The sequence below is a fragment of the Scyliorhinus torazame genome, chromosome 7 (genome assembly GCF_047496885.1).
Source record: "Scyliorhinus torazame isolate Kashiwa2021f chromosome 7, sScyTor2.1, whole genome shotgun sequence".
NCBI classification, from domain to species: Eukaryota; Metazoa; Chordata; class Chondrichthyes; order Carcharhiniformes; family Scyliorhinidae; genus Scyliorhinus; species Scyliorhinus torazame.
The window spans coordinates 149745866-149767865 of record NC_092713.1 but is presented as its reverse complement, the minus strand read 5'-3'; the positions used below and the strand labels follow the sequence as shown (position 1 = coordinate 149767865).

General features: G+C 50.4%; 1 protein-coding gene across 1 annotated transcript in view; it reads left to right on the top strand.

The window, feature by feature from the left end:
- Positions 1 to 22000, top strand: part of pappa2 (pappalysin 2) — a 726002-nt gene that overhangs the window by 498387 nt on the left and 205615 nt on the right. The window contains exon 16 of the mRNA XM_072511622.1: positions 17561 to 17774. Within this exon, the coding sequence (XP_072367723.1) occupies positions 17561 to 17774 (214 nt within the window). The remainder of the gene's footprint in view (positions 1 to 17560; positions 17775 to 22000) is intronic.

Below are 22000 nucleotides of genomic sequence, written 5' to 3'. Positions count from 1 at the left end.
CTTTGAACTCAAGTCTTCTGGCTGCGCCAAGCTATAACTGACTCCCAAGGCTTCTCTGAGCCCTAACCCATCGTCAGCACTGAAGAGTGCTTACGTTCTCAGCTCCTCTCTGATCACTAACTGCACCAAACAGATCACAGGGCTTCTCAGAGCCTTAACTGCCTGAAGTCTACCAACAGCTCCCATGGCTTCTCTGTGAGCTACAAATCACACAAGGTCCATACTGCAAACAACCCGCTTTCCCAGCAAACACACAGATACATTGAAACCAGAGAACCTTCTTAAGATCCACCCACCTCCATGGTGACATAGCATTTCAGGGTTTGCTGAATGCTTTAAAACTAATTCAGCTGTCTCCCAAATCAAAACATTTCTCTGGACTGCATTTTGGGCCGCAGTGTAGACATCACTTCTCCAGCTAAGAAAACTCACCTGCTGTTTTATGGCTCTTAACTTTCTGGCTGTTGACCCATTCAATCAACATGACCGTAATATTTCAAATGTAATAATAGACTGAAAGCTGCTTTCATTGCATTTATTTTATTTTCTGCAGTCTTTAATCTTTCCAAAACATTACCTCTAAATACTAAATATTAAAATTAACTAGATATTCATAGAGATATTACATCACACATTGTAAAAAGTAATCTCTTATTTATTTTTATCAAAAACCTTCAAATGGGGCACCTTGTGAATGAGAATTTAGGTACAGTGCATGTGCAGCAATTTAATAGAATAAGCAGTGGACAAGTGGACAAGTAACCAAAATGAATTAAGTTTCTCAAAAGTAAAATGAAACAGGTTGAAACTGGAGAGTTTCAATGCTGGAAATGATTGCCATGGTATATTTTAAAGGTGAACGCTTAGTGAATATGGCCCTCTGCATCTAATAAAATGACAACAAGATTTCAGACAAACCTCCTGATTACAAAATATGTTTTTTTTTTCAACAGCATTGTACTCTCAACACAATGTAGCACTGAGTAATTTGTTCATTTGCTTCACCTCACGACCCACCCATTTTAGATTGTGATGGGTTTTTAATGTGATGGCATTGCTTACTATTTGACTGATTGAGACAATGCAAAGATATACGCGGAGAAGGCAGTAATAATGCATAATTGGGATGAATATCAGCAGCAAGACAAAAAACAGCGTAATACTGTGGAGCAAAAGAATAGGAAAAGCAGGCAAGGGAAATATTCAAAATACGGATCCAGAAAATATGAAAAATAAAATTTGCTGGGGGCCAGAAACACATCGCCCAATGTAAATAACAATTGTATTACCCGAGTTAATACCCTCTTTAAATATTGTAAGTCCACCACTGCAAATATTACACTTTTAGCCATTTAGTAGTATAAATCTTGAGTATTACTGAAAAGAGACATGGGGCGTCATTCTCCGACCCCCCGCCGGGTCGGAGAATGGCCGTAGGCCGTCGTGAATCCCGCCCCCGCCGAAGTCTGTGGTACCGGAGATTGGGCGGGGGCGGGAATCGGGCCGCGCCGGTTGTCGGGACCCCCCGCTGGATTCTCCGGCCCGGATGGCCGAAGTCCCGCCCAGAAATTGCCTGTCCCGCCGGCGTAAATCAAAGCTGGTATTTACCGGCGGGACCAGGCGGCGTGGGCGGGCTCCGGGGTCCTGGGGGGGGGCGCGGGGCGATCTGACCCCGGGGGATGCCCCCACGGTGGCCTGGCCCGCGATCGGGGCCCACCGATCCGCGGGTGGGCCTGTGCCGTGGGGGCACTCTTTCCCTTCCGCCTCCGCTACGGCCTCCACCATGGCGGAGGCGGAAGAGACTCTCCCCACTGCACATGCGTGGGAAACTGACAGCGGCCGCTGACGCTCCCGCGCATGCGCCGGGAAACTGTCAGCGGCCGCTGACGCTCCCGCGCTTGCGCCGCATTTCTGCGCCAGCTGGCGGGGCAACAAACGCCATTTCCGCCAGCTGGCGGGGCGGAAATCCCTCCGGCGTCGGCCTAGCCCCTCAATGTTGGGGCTAGGCCACCAAAGATGCGGAGCATTCCGCACCTTTGGGCCGGCGCAATGCCCGTCTGATTGGCGCCGTGTTTGGCGCCAGTCGGCGGACATCGCGCCGTTGGGGGAGAATTTCGCCCATGGTATTGAAGCGTTTTGCCTTGCACCCATCAGGACAGATATGCAAGAATGCCAATAGTAAAGGGAACAACAATTTATATTGCATGAGAACATAGAACATACAGTGCAGCAGAGAGTGCAGATTTGTTGGCAGGTGGATTGTAAGAGTCATTGCCATGGAGAATGCACCAGGTAACAGTTAACTGCCAAGCTTTTGTTTAAATGCAAACCAGACAGGTCGAATTTTATTGGTTAAGGCATTGCCATGGGGAATGAACCAACATTCATAGATGAAATTGTGCATCTAGTTCACGGTATCCCATTCTGGTAGCTTAAAAGGCTTCTTTATTCACTTGAGCATCACAGAAGCACAATTGTTAATATTTAATATTATATTTAAATAAGAGGCAAGTTAAATCTTTTGTCCCTGTCTGACCTGATAAAATTGTACATTATACAGTATGGTTATATTTGTGATCCATACATGCTGGCCTAGCGATGTGCAGAAATAGATTGTTGTGTTGAAGCCAAGTGATCATTAACACATCACGGGGAATGAAGAGCGAGGATTTACAATGGTTAGCAATTGTTGCTTCACAGTACCAGGGTCCCAGATTCGATTCCCGGCTTGGGTCACTGTCTGTGCAGAGTCTGCACGTTCTCCCCGTGTCTGCGTGGGTTTCCTCCACTTGCTCCGGTTTCCTCCCACATGTCCCGAAAGACGTGCTGTTAGGTAATTTGGACATTCTGAATTCTCCCTCTGTGTACACGAACAGGCATTGGAATGTGTCGACTAGGGGTTTTTCACAGTAACTTCATTGCAGTGTTAATGTAAGCCTACTTGTGACAATAAAGATTATTATTATAAGATTTTGTGATGGAAGATGGATAGAGGATTGGGAAGGGGAGAAACTGCCTTTTACTTCTATAGAACCTCCTGTATCTTCAACAATTTTCAAAGTGCTTAAATGAGAATTACTTTAATTGAAGTGTAGTTGCTCTCACTTTGAAGACAAATATATTAGGCAGTTTGCACATTGGAAAGACCCACTACTGGCATAAAAAGACCGATCAATTTTTGTTTTGAACATGCTCAATGACTGAATTTCCAGTTTGCTGGGCAGAGAATTCCAAAGATCCAATCCTTCTGAGCGAAGAATTTCCTTCACATCAATCTTATTCTGAGACTGTGTCCCCTGGTTCTAGACTCACCAGCCAGGGTAAACATCCTATCTGTGTCTACCCTGTCACGCCCTGTAAGAATTTTGTAAGTTTCAATGAGATCACCTCCCTTTCTTCAAAACTCGATTATAGATTAGTTCTGCAATTATGCTTGAGGTCTTAACAACTGTTGCTCTTTTTAACCTTAGTCTATTTGCTCTGTTTACGTCACCTTTGCTCATGAGTTGCCAGGTATCTTTATGATACCGCCACGTGGTTCAAGTTCAGGTTATGATTAATAACACAGCACACCGCTTAGTAAGGATTAAAACAACGGTCATATATTATATACAACAAGCAATATTAATACCCTAATACTACTATTTATATAATAAACCTATCACTACTGGCCAATACCTAACTTAGGAAGAGCCCACCAGGTCAAGGAAACGAATGGCTTGTCCAATCAAATCTGGCCCGCGGGATTCAAAAGGCTGCTACAGGTCGGTGGCTAGGTGTCTACCGGATAGCGATCGCTGGATTCAAACTTACACTTGCCGGTGGCTGGTCTTGCGAAGGTCTCGAGCAGGCGAAGAGGAGAGAGAGATCTGAACTTGGACCTTCACTTTTATAGGGCCCAGGGGCTTCCCGCCTCCCGGGGCGGCCCTTGACCCTGAGTCCCAAGTGATTGGATTCTGTCCCCAATCTCTGGGGTCGATGTGTCCAATGGTGAGGCGATTCCTCGATCGGGGGGTGGTCGCTCACCTGTCTTTGTTTCGGCCACTGCAGGCGCCGACAGGTCTGGCCCGGTATTCCATTGCTAATATGTTGCAATTGTTGCTGGGGATAGCCGATTTAACTGTGGATGTCTGAGTAGATTGGCTGCAAACAGTCCTGAATGCAACTGCGAATACCTGGGTTGATGGGCTGTTGATAGCCCTGAGTATCGATCTGGGCTACCTTCCCAGAGCCGAATATGCAAAACTGTCTGCAGCTGCCTGCTTGTGTCTTTTTGGCTGCTTTTCCCAGCAGTCTTTCGGGTTAGCCGTTTTAAACTGGGTTTTGGCCAGATTAATCAGAACGCAGCCTTTTTACATGGCTACACAACCAAGAACTGATAGAAGGAGCACAAATAAAGCGCTAACGCAGCATACATTCTTATGGTACTTGTTTGCCCAGCCGTGTTGTAGACAGTAACAAATAATTGTCAATTACTGTATTAGGCTGAAGAATAAATAACTCCTCTATGTTACTACTTTATAATAATAATCTTTATTATTATCACAAGTAGGCTTACATTAACAGTGCAATGAAGTTACTGTGAAAATGCCCTAGTCGCCACATTCTGGCACCCGTTCGGGTACACGGAGGGAGGATTCAGAATGTCCAATTCACCTAACAAGCATGTCTTTCTGAGCTTGTGGGGGGAAACCGGAGCACCCGGAGGAAACCCACGCAGGCATGGTGAGAATGTGCACACTCCACAGACAGTGACCTAAGCCGGGAATCGAACCTGGGCCACACTTCATGCATGTGCACACGCAGCTACGTTTTAACATTGTTATTAAATATATGCTGATGTTGTTCCAACACCGCATTGAGATTAGCTACCTGAGCAACAACTTTATTTATGTCGAACTTCAAAGTAATAAAATGCCCCAAGGTGCTTCACAGGAGCATTATGAAACAGAACATGACACCAAACAACAAAAGGAGATATTAAGTCTGGTGACCAAAAACTGGCTCAAACTGGTAGCTTTTAAGGGCTGTCTTAAAAGAGTGTAAGGTAAAGAGATACAGATGCTCAGGAAGGATAGTCTAGAGATTTGGACTGAGGGAACTGAAGGAATGGCCACCAACAATGGAGTAATTAAAATTGAAGATTATCAAGAGGTCAGAGTTGGAGGAGAGGAGTGATCTCAGAGGGTTTCAGGGCTGGAGGAGATTGCAGAGATAGTGAGGGGTGAGATCATGGAGGGATTTTAAAACTAGGATGAGAGATTTAAATTCCAAGTGATGCTTGACAGGAGCAGATGTATGTCGGCAAGTGCAGGGGTGATAAGTGAACAGGTCTTGTCGTGAGTTAGCGCACAGGCAACAGATGTCCAATTAACAGACTCGCTGCATTGACCTCTTCGCCTGCCTTCCCCTCCACATACATTTGAGGCCTGTGTGTGACCTCTAATTTTCTCGTGACACGACACCCTTATTGCAGGTGAATGCATAGGAACTGGTAGGGCCATTCAGCCCCACCAGCCTGTTCCACCATTGATTTAAATTATTGCCAATCTGTATAAACTCCCATCTTGATGCTCTGCTGTGCAGGCATCTGACCCATTTGTTGTACTCACTGCAGTGGTGCTGATGTTGTGTTCTTGATGGTGTGTTTTCAACCATGTTCAGTGACCGTCTCTTCTGTGTCTTTTGCAACCTCCTCCAGGTTTTTAGTGTTGAACAGTTACATAGCCTGTGGCTCCACTCAACCAAAAATCTTTGGGTGGAGTGGATTAATTTTTCTTTTATCCTTTCTTCATTCCTGGGAAGCAAGTGTTGATTTCAATAGTCTATCCCTCTAAAATGGCCCAGGAAACCATGCTGTTGGAACAACCCAATCAGTAGTTCCCGAAGGTGGCCCACCATTACTTTCTGAAGAGCCTTCAGGGATGGACATGGTGGGATTTGAACTCTCATGCGGTGGATTATTAGTTAGCACCTGTGCATTTTAGTTTGTGTAAACCTCCTTGGAAATGTTAGAAACGTTCTCAAATTTGAGTCAGGCCTTTTACTTTGGAGACTATTCATTGGCCTTCTGAACTGCTACAGTTCAGGACAGCCTGCATGGGGTCCTGCAGAGTTGCAGGCTGTCTGTGTGGAATGCCAGAAGTTTGCCTTTGGAGTGCACATTCCTTTGTGTATCTCAGTGATAAGTGCAAGTTATGCGTTACAAAAGCTTCAGGGCCTGAATTTTTCGGACAGCAGGGGCTTGGCCCCAATGCCATATTACACTCTAACGCGCATTAATTGGCACACGGGAGACATCTGCCCTCACTCAGGAGAAAATCCACCTTGCAGAGCTTCTGGCCAATTAGATTAGTTGGCAGCTCTCCAGTCCCTTCAGCACAGTGTGCAGTGGCTGGAAGAGGCATTGCAAAGAACTGCCTACCACAAAGTGCCAGGACCTGTGGAGAGGGTGGGGAATGTCTGGGGAGATCACAAGGGAGGAAATTGGAGTCTCAGGCTTTGGTTGGGGGGGGGGGGGGGGGGGGGGGATCTGAAAGTGACCAAGCCTTGAAGGGAGGGGGACCCCAGGCTCCGACCTATGCAGCTTCTCATAAAACTCCTCAAAAACTTTATTAATCTGCTCCGGGTCCACCACTAACTCCCCTGTCCTGGACTTTCTCCTTCCCTGCCACCTCCCTCCGGAGCTGGCCAGCCAGCAGACCTCTTCTCATATTCGTAGACTGCCCCCCTCGTCGTCTCAACTGGTGCACCACTTTCCCTGTGGACAACCAATCAGATTTTGCCTGAAGCCTCTCCCACCTGTCCAAGAGGGCCAGGTCCGAGTCTCCCACGTACCTCCTGACCAACACCAACATCTCCTCTATCAACTTCCAGCGCACCTTCCTCTCTTCCTTGTCCACCTTGGCCTTAAATAAGATCACCTCCCCCCTCACCACTGCCTTCAGAGCCTCCCAAACCACCATCTGCAAAACTTCCCCTGTGCAATTGAATCTACATGTTCCTCAATCACCTTCCCAATCTTATCACAAAAACTCTGTTCCCCCGACAACCCCACATCCATTCTCCACCCCGACCTCTCAGCCACTCCCTTCTCGAAGACTTAATTCACCCACTGCGGCACATGATCCATAATCGCTATCGTACAATACTCCGACTCCTAAACACCCGCCAATAATGCCTTCCCCACCACAATAAAGTCTATTCTCGAATACATGTTGTGTACCGAGCATAAAAACGAATAAACTTGTTCGTCGGTGCAGGAACCTCCACAGGTCCACTCCTCCCACCTCTCTCGTGAGCCCAGTCCCCCCCCTACTATTAACTCATGAGTATCCAAGTCCGGGATGGCACCCTCTGCGCAAAACCTGCATCATCCCAATTGGGGCCATACACGCTCACCACTGCCACCAACCTCACGTCTAGCACCCTGGTCACAATCAAGTGCCTCACCCCCTGGTCCGCCATCACCTTCTCCATCTGAAACCTCAACCTCTTGCCCACCAACACCGCTACCCCCGAGCCCTACTGTCGAACCCAGAATGAAACACCTGACTCACCCAGTCCTTCCTGAGCCTCACCTGATCCTTCACCCTCAGATGGGTCTCCTGTTGTATCATCACATTGGCCTTTAGGTTCTTTAAATGTACAAACATCCTCGACATTTTCATCGGTCCCCCCAATCCCCTCACGCTCCACGTCACTATTCTGACCAGGGGTCTCTCATCCCCCCCCCCCCCGCCCCTCCCATCCGCCATCACCATAACCCCGGGCCCTGCCCAATGGACCTGGCCCGCCCCATCCCTTTGTTGTCGTCGAACCCCTCCCCTCCTCCCAGAATCCCCCCATCCACATCCTCTTGAAAACACCTCTCCCAGTATCGATCCCATCCCCCCACCTTTCACACCTCCCAGGCCCATCTAATCCTGTTTGACCAGGTTCCAATGACTGTGGCCTCTTTCCCCCCCTCCCCCCCACCCCACCACACTCCTGTTCTCTAGCCAACCTACACTTGCTAGTGTGGGAGCCTCTGCCCAGGCCCCCCAGCACCCCTTCCCCTCCCCCATGCCCAGTCCCTGGAAACAAAAGTCAAACAGACATAACCAGTGCAAAACAAACGCACCTCAGAAAACTGCCATCACTCCAACGTTCACTCACCCCCTACCCCCTGTACACCATACCACAGGATACACTAACCTTCCCCACCAACCAACCACAAAATACCCAAACTCCCAACCATTCCCATCCCTCATACAAGACAAAATAACATCCTGAAACAACAGACAAGAAATGAAATTATATACAGCATTTCACCCCACTTCCCTCAGTCCAAAGCAAAACCCCAGTCCCACCTCTCATTTTAACCCCAGTTCAGCCTCCACTGTCTCAAGGTAGCAGCCCTTCAAGTTGTAGGTCACCCTTAGCTTCGCCGGATAGACCACGCTGAACCTCACACCATTGCTGTGGAGTGCCGCCTTCTCCCGACCGAACGCCTCCCGCCTTCTTGCTAGCTCCACGATTAAGTCCTGGTATGTACGAATACCAGCAGCCCACTGCACCTCACACCTTTGTTTCACCCAACTCCTTAACATGGTATTTATGAAAATAAGTTATGACCACCCTTGGCAGCTCATTTGTCTTCGGCTTCGGCCTGAGTGACCAATGAGCCCTGTCCAGTTCATACCGGGAGAGATCCTCCCCCTCTCCCAGCAACTCCCCCAGCATCCTTGCAAAGTACTCAGTCGGCCTCGGGCCCTCCAACCCTTGGGCAAGCCCATTTTCTTAAGTTCTGCCGCCTTGTCCTGTTCTCCAGGTCCTCCACCTTCACTCTCAGTCCTTTGTTGATCTCCACCACCCTCCACAACTCCTCACCCGTCGAGGTGAACTGGGCACTACATTGCGACAGAGCTTTCTCCACCGCCTTCAACTCTCTCCTTGCTCCTGCAACTCAACCTATGTCTTCGACACCGCCGCCTTCACCGGGGCAATTGCCTCCTCGACCAACTCCTTCATCGCTGCTATCATCTCTTTCCGCATCACCTCCATATGCTCGGCAAACTGCTTTTCAAACTTTCCAGCCATCACTTTGGTCATTTTCTCTACTGTGAAGGGCATGGCCCCACCCAGCCCAGGGACCCAGCTGCCGCCATTTTTGCTGCAGCCGGGCTGACCCATCGCACGCCAGCAAACCTTCGCTCACCCACCTCTTCCCAATGGTGTTTTTCTGGTTCTTCGACATTCCCCTCCTTCCTTATGTCTTCCTGAACCAATTCATCCACAAACTGCCCCTGGGCATTAAATTCCAGACAATTGAGTCTCGAGCAGGAGCCAACCAACGTGCAACTTCCACCTACATGTCGCCACCGGAAGCCCTTGTCTGCTGACTAAACTTGAAGGCGGCTTAAAGAAGTCCATGAAGCTGCTGACGAGGCTATTGGGCGAGATCTTCCACCGTTCACACTGGCGGAATCTTCTGGTCCCACCCACAATGCCCCCTACCATGGGTTTCGTGGTGGCATGAGGGGGAGTCAATGGGAAATTCCATTGACAGTGGTAGGACTAGAGGATCCCACCACTCGCCAACAGCGGGCTACCTTCCGCTGCCGAGGGAGACCTGGAAATCTCACCCATTTTTTGGCTCTGTGTGGTAGTCACCACTGATGTATATATTGTATACAGAGGATGTCGGTGTAGGTGCTTTACAGTGAGGCCCTGTACTACAGGTACAGGGGTAGTTCTCTGCCTGCTGGCTCCGCCCAGTAGGTGGAGTATAAATATGTGTGCTCCTCGTATAGCAGCCATTTCGTCAGCTGCTGTAGGAGGCCACATATCTTAGTGTAATAAAGCCTCGATTACATCCTACTCTCGTCTTTGGGTAATTGATCGTGCATCAATTTATTACACTAAGTTTTCAGAAGATGGACCTCTGCATCAAGCCAGATTGCCTGCAGCTGAACATTGACTAGCCTGTTTTGAAGGGTACATCGGGTCTGCGCCAGACCCAATTCCAGAAGCTCAGAAGCTTCAGATCTTTTACACGCGGCTGAGCTCCAACATCTTTCCACTTGGCCAGGACGCGCCGACCTACGCAGACGCCATGGCGCTACTGAAGGAAAACTACATTCAGCGGACTAACACACTCTACGCCAGGCACCTCCTCTCCACTCGTAGTCAATTTCCTGGTGAGTCAGTGGAAGATTTCTGGCGTGCCCTGATTCCCCGAGTTAGAGACTGTGACTTTCAGACCGTCTCGGTCACGGAACACTCGAACTTGCTCATGAGAGACGCTTTTATTACGGGGATAGGGTCCGATTACATCCGCCAGCGCCTCTTAGAAGGGGCCACGCTCGACCTCGCGGAAACCAAAAAGCTAGCGCTCTCGCTTAGGGTCGCTCCGCGCAACATCCAGGTCTGCGCCCCCGCGTCCCCCTCCCCCGGTGCACCCAGCAGGCCTACACCCCCGACCTCGCGGCCCACCCCTCCTCGGCATCGTGGACTCCGCAGACGGCCATCCCATCGTGGACCCCACCAGCGACTGCCCTCAGCTAGCCCCACACCTGTGCCCCAACCAACCCCGGGGACCCCAACTGTTACTTCTGTGTGCAGTCCAAACATCCCCGACAGCGCTGCCCGGCCCAGAGCGCCCTTTGCAAGGCCTGTGGCAAGAAGGGGCACTTTGCTGTGGTGCGCCAGGCCTGCCCAGTTGCTACTATTGTTCCAGCTCCCCCTACGTGCGGCCATTGGGCGCCGCCATCTTCCCTTCCCCGGACCACGTGCGGCCCGTGGGCGCCACCAGCTTGATCTCCCCAGGATCGTCAGGCGCCGCCATCTCGTTTTCCCCACGACACGTGCGGCCCGTGGGCGCCGCCATCTTATCAGGACCCAGGCCCCCCAGGCACCTCATCTGGCCACGCACCACCCGCAACCGCTGACGTCCAGCCACGTCTCGCCTTGGTCACGATTTACCAGTCTCGCCCACACAACCTGGCAACGGCTTCTACCAACGTGAAGATCAATGGTCACGAGATCTCCTGTCTGCTGGACTACGGGAGCACCGAGAGCTTCATTCACCCCAATACGGTAAGGCGCTGCACCCTCGCGGTATACCCCGCTAACCAGAGAATCTCCCTGGCCTCCGGGTCCCACTCCGCGGCGATCCGGGGATACTGCATCGCCACTCTCACTGTCCAGGGCATGGAGTTCAGCGGCTTCCGCCTCTACGTCCTCCCCAACCTCTGCGCTGCCCTGCTAGTCAGCCTGGACTTCCAGTGTAACCTCCAGAGCCTAACAGTGAAATTCGGCGGGCCCCTACCACCCCTTACTGCCTCGCGACCCTGAAGGACGACCCACCTTCCCTATTTGCAAACTTAACCCCGGATTGCAAACCCGTTGCCACCAGGAGCAGGCCGTACAGTCCCCAGGACAGGACCTTCATCAGGTCCGAGGTCCAGCGACTGCTTCGGGAAGGCAACATCGAGGCCAGCAACAGCCACTGGAGAGCCCAAGTGGTAGTTGTGAAAACTGGGGAGAAACACAGGATGGTCGTGGACTACAGCCAGACCATCAATCGGTACACGCAGCTTGACGCGTACCCCCTCCCACGCATATCTGATATGGTCAATCAGATTGCACAGTACCGGGTCTTCTCAACTGTGGACTTGAAATCTGCCTACCACCAGCTCCCCATCTGTAAGGCGGACTGCCCATACACTGCCTTTGAGGGAGATGGTCGCCTTTACCACGTTCTTAAGGTTCCCTTTGGTGTCACCAACGGGGTCTCGGTTTTCCAATGCGAAATGGGCCGAATGGTTGACCGGTACGGGCTGCCGGCCACTTTCCCGTACCTGGACAATGTCACCATCTGCGGCAACGATCAGCAGGACCATGACGCCAACCTTGCCAAATTTCTCCACACCGCCACTCTCTTCAACTTAACCTACAAGGAGAATTCTGTGTTCAGCACGAACCGCTTAGCCATCCTCGGCTATGTGGTCCAAAACGGAGCTCTGGGGCCCAATCCTGACCGCATGCGCCCCCTCATGGAACACCCCCTCCCCCACTGCCCCAAGGCCCTCAAACGATGCCTGGGGTTATTTTCTTATTACGCCCAGTGGGTCTCAAATAAAGCAGACAAGGCCCACCCACTCATTCAATCCACTCTTTTTCCCTTAACGGCCGAGGCTCACCAGGCCTTCAACCGTATCAAGGACGACATCGCCAAGGTCGCGTTGCACGCGGTCGACAAGATGTTACCATTCCAAGTCGAGAGCGATGCATCACACGTCGCTCTAGCCGCCACCCTCAACTAGGCAGGCAGGCCCGTGGCGTTTTTTGCACGAACCCGACATGCCTCCGAAGTTCGCCATTCCTCCATCGAGAAAGAGGCCCAAGCCATTGTTGAAGCTGTGAGGCATTGGAGGCATTACCTGGCCGGCAGGAGATTCACTCTCCTCACTGACCAACGGTCGGTTGCCTTTATGTTCAATAACACACAGCAAGATTTTATCAAAAACGATAAAATCTTGAGGTGGAGGATCGAGCTCACCACCTACAACTACGAGGTTTTGTATCGCCCCGGTAAGCTCAAAGAGCCCCCTGATGCCCTAACCCGAGGTACACGTGCCAGTGCACAGGTGGACCAACTCCGAACTCTGCACGACAACCTCTGTCACCTGGGGGTCACACGTTTTTACCATTTCATCAAGGCCCGCAATCTGCCCTACTCCTTCAAGGAAGTCAGGGCTATCACCAGAGACTGCCAGGTCTGCGCAGAGTGCAAATCGCACTTCTACCGGCCAGACCGTGCGCGCCTGGTGAAGGCCTCCCGCCCCTTTGAACGCCTCAGTGTGGACTTCAAAGGGCCCATCCCCTCCACTGACCGTAGCAGGTACTTCCTCAGTGTGGTCGATGAATATTCCAGATTCCCCTTCGCTATCCCATGCCCCGACATGACGTCTGCCACCGTCATCAAAGCCCTCAACACCATCTTCGCTCTGTTCGGCTTCCCGGCAAACGTCCACAGCGACCGGGGATCCTCATTTATGAGCGATGAGCTGCGCCAGTACCTGCTCAACAGGGGCATTGCCTCGAACAGGATGACCAGCTCCAACCCCCGGGGAAATGGGCAGTTTGAGAGGGAGAATGGGACGGTCTGGAGGGCCGTCCAGCTGGCCCTATGGTCCAGAAATCTCCCGGCCTCCCGCTGGCAGGAGGTCCTCCCCGACGCACTGTACTCCATTCGGGCGCTCCTGTGCACTGCGACTAATGAAACACCCCATGAACGTCTCTTTGCCTTCTCTAGGGTGTCCACCTCCGGGGTGTCGCTCCTGACGTGGCTGGCAGCTCCAGGACCCATACTCCTCCGTAAACACGTACGACTCCACAAGGCGGACCCGTTGGTTGAGAGGGTACAGCTACTCCACGCCAACCCGCAGTACGCCTAAGTAGCGTACCCCGACGGCCGCCAAGCTACAATCTCCCTCAGGGACCAGGCACCAGCTGGTTCCGCACACTCACACCCAACCAGCCCGGCGCCACCCCCCCTCCCCCGGCACACCCAGCTGCAACCCCCGCCCCAGGACAATCTATCCTCCCCCTGCCAACACCCGGGGATGAAGAGGACTTTGACACACCCCTGGAGCCAATGAAGACCAGACCGACACCGGAATCGCCGCCAGCACTGCGGCACTCCCAACGGCAGATCAAGGATCCGGACCAACTGAATCTGTAACATGACCTGGACTTTTAAAACATCATCACTCTGTATATAATTTACCCCTCCACCCCGCTGGACTCAATTTTTTTTTCTCTCTGTACTTTAAAACATCTACCTGCATGTAATTCTCCACCACCCCCGCCGGACTCAATTTTAACAGGGGGTGAATGTGGTAGTCACCACTGATGTATATATTGCATATAGAGGATGTCGGTGTAGGTGCTTTATGGTAATGTCCCTGTACTACAGGTACGGGGGTAGATCCCTGCCTGCTGGCTCCGCCCAGTAGGGGAGTATAAATATGTGTGCTCCTCGTACAGCAGCCATTTCGCCAGCTGCTGTAGGAGGCCACACATCTCAGTGTAATAAAGCCTCGATTACATCCTACTCTCGTCTTTGTGTAATTGATCGTGCATCACTCTATAACTGTGCATACGCTAAATAAATAAATACATATTTTATTTTAATTTAGAGTGCCCAACTATTGTTTTCCAATTAAGGGGCAATTTAGTATGGTCAAACCAACTAACGTGCACATCTTTGGATTGTGGGGGCGAAACCCACACAGACACGGGGAGAACGTGCAAATTCCACACGGACAGTGACCCAGAGCCGGGATCGAAACCGGGTCCTCAGCACCGTAGGCAGCAGTGCTAACAACTGCGCCACCATGCCAACCAAAATAAATAAATATTAATTGTAAGTGTGACCAACTGAATAGAAATCAGGGGCGAAATTCTCCCCAAACGGCACGATGTCCGCCGACTGGCGCCCAAAACGGCGCCAATCAGATGGGCATCGCGCCGCCCCTAAGGTGCGGAATGCTCCGCATCTTTGGGGGCCGAGCCACAACATTGAGGGGCTAGGACGGCGCCGGAGGGATTTCCGCCCCGCCAGCTGGCGGAAACACCCTTTGTTGCCCCGCCAGCTGGCGCGGAAATGACATCTCGGGGCGGCGCATGCGCCGGAGCGTCAGCGGCCGCTGACAGTTTCCTGCGCATGCGCAGTGGGGAGAGTCTCTTCCGCCTCCGCCATGGTGGAGACCGTTGCGGAGGCGGAAGGGAAAGAGTGCCCCCACGGCACAGGCCTGCCCGCGGATCGGTGGGCCCCGATCGCGGGCCAAGCCACCGTGGGGGCACCCCCCGGGGTCAGATCGCCCCGCGCCCCCCCACAAGGACCCTGGAGCCCGCCCACGCCGCCTTGTCCCGCCGGTAAATCGGTACTCTAATTTACGCCGGCGGGACAGGCAATTTCTTGGCGGGACTTCGGCCCATCTGGGCAGGAGAATCGAGCGGGGGGGGGGCCCGCCAACCGGCGCGGCCCGATTCCCGCCCCCGCCGAATATCCGGTACCGGAGACTTCGGCGACCGGCGGGGGGCGGGATTCACGGCGGCCAACGGCCATTCTCCGACCTGCTGGGGGGTCGGAGAATGACGCCCTAGGGGTGGGGGGCCGGCACCGGAGATTCGGTGGGGGGGCGGGAATCGCGCCGTGCCGGTTGGCGGGCCCCCCCCCGCGATTCTCCTGCTCGGATGGGCCGAAGTCCCGCTGCTAGAATGCCTGTCCCGCTGGCGTGGATTAAACCACCTCTCTTACCGGCGGGACAAGGCGGCGCGGGCGGGCTCCGGGGTCCTGGGGAGGGCGCGAGGCGATCTGGCCCCGGGGGGTGCCCCCACGGTGGCCTGGCCCGCGATCGGGGCCCACCGATCCGCAGGCGGGCCTGTGCCGTGGGGGCACTCTTTTCCTTCCGCCTTCGCCACGGTCTCCACCATGGCGGAGGCGGAAGAGACACTCTCCATAGCGCATGCACGGGGATGCCGTGAGCGGCCACTAACGCTTCCGCGCATGCGCCGCCCGGCAATGTCATTTCCGTGCCAGCTGGCGGGGCAACAAAGGCCTTTTCCGCCAGCTGGCGGGGCGGAAATCAGTCTGGCGCGGGCCTAGCCCCTCAAGGTTAGGGCTCGACCCCCCCAAGATGCGGAGGATTCCGCACCTTTGGGGCGGCGCGATGCCGGACTGATTAGCGCCGTTTTGGGTGCCGGTCGGCGGACATCGCGCCGATACTGGAGAATTTCGCCCCAGATTCTGAGCTGCTCGACCTATTAGAATTGAACACCTTTGTACCAGAACGATTGGACTTTTGATTGGACGTTCAGCAATTTTCAGCACAAGTTTCTCAGTTGCAGAATGCAAGGTTTTTTTTTGAAACATCTTTTTTAAAAAATTATTTAGAGTACCCAATTCATTTTTTCCAATTAAGGGGCATTTTAGCATGGCCAATCCACCTAGCCTGCACATCTTTGGGTTCTCGGTGAAACCCACGCAAACACGGGGAGAATGTGCAAACTCCACACGGACAGTGACCCAGAGCCGGGATCGAACCTGCGACCTCGGCGCCGTGAGGCCACTATGTCCCGTGCTGCCCCTCAGAATGCAAGGCTAACACTGTTTTGTTGAAACTACTGAGGTCCAGCACTCTACGTCTCAAACTGGGGAACCTCTAACCAAACTGGAACACACCATTGCTGGAAAGGTTGACTCCAACTGGAAACAGTACGGTTTAGATCAGTTGTCTGGAATGGATTTGATTTGTTTTATTGTCACGTGTACCGAGGTTCAGTGAAAAGTATTGTTCTGTGTTCAGTCCAGACTGATCGTTCCATACATGAAAAGAAACATAGGACATACGATTGATACACAATGTAAGTACACAGACACAGACAGCGGGTGAAGCATACGGAGTGCGGTATTACTCATTCGAGAGGATGTGTGAAGAGATCAGTTCAATCCATTCAGGTGTCTGGTAACAGTGGGGAAGAAGTTGTTTTTGAACCTGTTAGCGCGTGTTCTCAGACTTCTGTATCTCCTGCCTGAAGGAAGATGTTGCAAGAGAGACTAACCCGGGTGGGAGGGACAGCTGGTTCGTGATTCAGCGCGGGTTCAATTCCTATACTGGCTGAGGTTATTCATGAAGGCCCCGCCTTCTCAACCTTGCCCCTCACCTGAGGTGTGGTGCTCCTCAGGTTAAATTACCACCAGTCAACTCTCCTCCTCAAAGCGGAAAGCAGCTTATATGGCCATCTGTGACTATGGTGACTTTACTTTAGTATTCCATTGCTAAAATACCAAAGCTCCCCGAGTAGGAGTGCAATCCTCCATTGTCAGCCAATGCCCCTCAGAACAATAGCTCAGTCCATGTTTGTGAGAGCCAGATTTACAGGCTCACTGTTGGTCATGGTGGGTTCCATTTCAACCACACATTCTGAATGGGAACTGATTAGTTCACCAATTGAGTGAAGGCCATTGGGGTAGTGAGATCCTGCAGTGGGTTGCATGTACAATCCTGAATGGCAATCACCTCTGTCCCTCACTATCTTCACAGCAGAAATACTTGGATACCAAACTGTGCTTACCAAACGTGATTTGTGACAACACTTACCAGCAGGCCAGTCGAATTATTTGGGAGATTGTTCAAAGGTCAGAATCTGCCAAGCCACTGCTCAGAATAATGTCACCATTCATCAGTGTCGTCCTCTGATTGACCAATTAAATAACGCTGGGTCCTTTACGAACATGTGGCTTAAATTTGGAATGTTTTGTGTTTCGAGGGCTCCGTGTTTGTAAAATATGTTGTCATAACCTTTTAAAATGTTGAGAGCAGCCAAAAGGTTATACCTAAAATAAAACTCAAAGTATATCAGCAGGGGAACTGGCATTCATCACATCTTAATGCTTGCAAGTAATCTTGTTACTTGAGGCCACAGGGGCCCTAGAATATGTTACGCAGTAGGATAGAGTCAAGGACATGATGAGACCACGACTGTATTCATGGATCTTTTTCTTTAGGAGAAAACCACTCGTTGATGTGTATGGAAGATGGGATGTGGTCACTCCCTGAAGCCTACTGCAAGGTGGAATGTCTCGCCCCACCTCCAGTAGCTAATGCCAAGCTGCTGGTGCCACGATGTCAACAAGGAGCTCACGACGTTGGTTCTGCCTGCCGATACAAATGCATCCCCGGCTATTATGTTCATGGCAATAATGACAAGAAATCCAGAAAGTAAGTAAGCTAATGCACTCGCTTAAAATGAACATCCTGGTGTGAATAAAATGGTGCAGTTGTAGCTGGAGTATTGGGTGTCCTTTGGATGAAACTGAGCCCCTGACTGCTGATTTTTAATGGTTGTGGGTGAGTAAAGTCCTTTAGCCTGTCAGTTCCACACTCAGGGAAAGTCTGTGGTTGCAGAGCTCGTGTGTTTGTGCTCCTCCGTGGGTTGCTGCAGCTTTAGTTGCTGAGGCACTGGCTCTGGAATTATCTGCCCACACTTCCTCTCCTATTAAAATGTTCCTTAAAAACTTTCACTTTGACCAAATCTCTTGTTAATACCTCCCTGTGTGGCTCAGTGCCAACTTTTGTTTGATAGCACTCCTGTAAAAACACCTCAGGCTAATTTACAAAGTTAAAGGAGCTATATAAATACAAGGGCTTGGGGTTGTGCTCCTAAATTAGGCAGTGGGAGTCGTAGAATTTTCTGGTTAGCTGCACCAGCTTCCAAAAAAGTGTTGTGAATGGCACGATCCTCATTCCGGGGTGCTTCAGTTCACGCCTTTCACCCCATTCCACATCCACCCATTCCCCCTGCCCGTACATGCCAACTCATGTGAGCCCATGACTCCACTACATGGCCCCTTATAGGCTATACTATAGGCCCCTTTTGACAGCACGGTGGCACAGTGGTTGGCACTGCTGCCCAACAATGCCAGAGACCCGAGTTCAATTCCAGCCTTGGGTGACTGTGTGGAGTTTGCGTATCTGCGGAGGTTTCCTTCCACATCCGAAGATGTGCAGGTTAGGTGGATTGGCCATTCTAAATTGCAGCTTAGTTTCCAAAGATGTGCAGGTTAGGTACATTGGCCATGAACAATGCGCAGGGTTACGAGGATGGTGCAAGAAAGAAGGTCGAGATAGCGAGTGCGTTCAGAGGGTCAATGCAGACTTGATGGTCCAAATGGATTCATTCTATACTGTAGAGATTCTATAATTCTATAGCACCTGATGCCAGCTTAGTGTCAACTCATGACCTCCACCCACTTCCTTTACACCATTCACACAAACGCACCCTCACCCATCAGTAGCCATTCTAAGGTGAAATAAAATAATATTCCAAATATTCATTACAGAGTTCATGATATAAAAAACACTCCCATACATGAAAGCATTTTCAAATCTCCTCGAGCACTTAATCCCTAATGATAGACTTTTAATTAATCACCCTACATTAAACCAGCAAATCCATTAATAACCATTGGAACTGTCAATCAAACTGTGAAATTACAACCACCCAATACACCCACACCCCTACTTTGTTCATGATAGGTTGCAGAAAACAGGCAAGCATTAATAATGCAATAATGATAGCACTTAGTGTTGTATGGGCGGCACGGTAGCACAGTGGTTTGTACTATTGCTTCACCGCTTCAGGGTCCCAGGTTCGATTCCCGGCTTGGGTCACTGTCTGTGTGGAGTCTGCACATTCTCCACGTGTCTAACATAGAACATAGAACATAGAAAAATACAGCACAGAACAGGCCCTTTGGCCCACGATGTTGTGCCGAACCTTTGTCCGCGATTAATCATAGATTATCATTGAATTTACAGTGCAGAAGGAGGCCATTTGGCCCATTGAGTCTGCACCGGCTCTTGGAAAGAGCACCCCACCAATGGGTTTTCTCCGGGTGCTCCGGTTTCATCCCACAAATCCCGAAACACATGCTGTTAGGTAATTTGGACATTCTGAATTCTCCCTCTGTATATCCGAACAGGCGCCGGAGTGTGGCGACTAGGGGATTTTCACAGTAACTACATTGCAATGTTAATGTAAGCCTACTTGTGACAATAAAGATTATTATTATATCAATGAATTGTAACTATTAATGAAATGAAAATGAAAATCGCTTATTGTCACAAGTAGGCTTCAAATGAAGTTACTGTGAAAAGCCCCTAGTGGCCATATTAGAACTGTTCCTTTTCAATGCTCGCAGATAATCAGGTAATTTTTTATTTTATTTTTAAGGGCCGGGTAGACAAATAACTTGGCAGTTCCTGAAATCTTACCCATCCTTCAAGAGCATTTATGACTTTTCTAAGGATCCATAACCCCCACAACATAGAATAAGGTCCAGTGAAAATAAGGTCAGTTTGAACTCAGCACTGATTTCAAATGGCCCTGCTGGGTTCAGAATTTCCCCATGTGGGAGACACATTCCATCTCTGTTTCATCCAACCCACTGGCAAAAATAGGATTTGTTGGAAATGGGGGCAAGACTTCTGGATCTGGGTCTACCCGCCATTTTGGCACCTTCCCAGAGTCTCCATGACTCTGAAATTCCAGGTCAAGTGTTTTTGAGTGCACCAGACTGAATGTGTGCTAGAGTGTGTGTGTAAATATGTGCTAGAATGCATGTGCATGCAATAGTTAGTGTGTGTGTACACTAGAGTCTGTGCATTGGAGTGTGTGTGTGTGTACACTTAGCGTCTTCTGTTACTGCTTGTGCTGTTAAATACACCGGATTTACTTTGAGTTTGGTTCAACTATTATAGAGGGGTTATTTAGGGTGACTCATTGTCTCTCAGCACAGTATTGGATTCCCAACCCACAAGTCTTTACTAACACAAAGATTGCTTAACTCCATGGCCCACGTTTTACAAGAACTCAGTCACAACAATGTACAGTGCATTCTGTATTACTTTATTATCCCATTTCAGGGTACGGACAACACTGATCAGATCAGTACTGGCTAGCAGGAAGGTTTGTATCATTGGCAGATAACAGTGTGCAGCACAAATGAATTCACAAGAGATATCTACATTCAATACTAAAAAGTAAAATGCTAGGGAGAGAAGAAACCTTTTCATTCATCCTCAGACACAAAGTGCACATCCAATCATCAGAAGAGAATTGCTTGCACAAAACAGTATCAGAACCTGACACCGCAAATGTAGACCCAAGAGAGTTAGCGTTGAGATTGTACTCAAAGATTATGATCTATTCATTGGATCTTTGATATTTGGAGCAGGGATTTCACAAACTTTATGCTAAGACAAGGGGGAAATGTGTCTGAAGAACTGGAATGAGCGAGAAATGGATCAATTGTCTTTTATCACTGACACCTTCTTGTATAATACATGCCATGGTGTGATGGAATCAAGAAAGTCTGTCCAGTGAGAGTGTACATTGACCTTGAACTAGAACCTCAGATAGAGGCGCTTGAAATGTGAAAACACACATCTGCAGCCAAGCCTTCAGCCATTATAGTGCAGCTCACAACACCCATCTAAAGAAAACTTTAGTTTACAGGATGATATAGAGAGGCTGGTTGGAAAATGGAAGCAGAGGAGGCCATTCAGATCTTCAAGTATGCTCTGCTATTCATTATGATCATGGCTGATTATCAAGTTCAATACCCTAATCCAGCTTTCCACGCCCCCCCCCCCCCCCCCCCCCCCACCAACCCCCCGCCCCCATCAACCCTGATCCCTTTCATCCCAAGAGCGATATCTAATTTCTTCTTGAAATTACACACGGTTTTGGCCTCAACTACCTTCTCTGGCAGTGAATTCCACAGATTCACCACTCTCTGGGTGCAGAAATTTCTCCTCACCTCAATCCTAAAAGGTTTACTCCTTATCCTCAAAACTATGACCCCTAGTTCTGGACTCCCTCACCATCAAGAACATTCTTTCTGAAACTACCCTGTTTAATCCTGTTAGAATTTTGTAAGTTTCTATGAGATCCCCTCTCACTCTTCTAAACTACAGTGAATATAATCCTAACAGACTTAGTCTCACCTCATATGACAGTCCCACCATCCCAGGAAACCAGCCTGGTAAACCTGGGATGGTGCAACTGGGGCATTGGGTTTACAGAGAAGGACCGATGGCACCTTTGAAACTGTGATTTTCTCATATTTTAACTGAATATCAACTCAGGTGGACAAAGCGGTGTGTAGCCCACTGGTTCCACTCTCATGGCGTGGCTTGTCAGATTTTTTGAAACTTCGTTTTCAAAAAATTCTGTAGGTGGGCCCCATGTCATAATGCATGTGGGGTGGGCTCAGAATTATCCCACCCCTGGTGCCCCCTGATATTGAGTCAGGGCCCAGGGGGCAGTGCTGGGAGCAGTGCCTGGGCATGTCCCTCTTCTGTACTTACCTATGTTACCCCAGCGGGTTCTCTTTGCCAGGTCACTGTTAGGCCAGACCAATTGTAAACCCCGCTGATGTGAA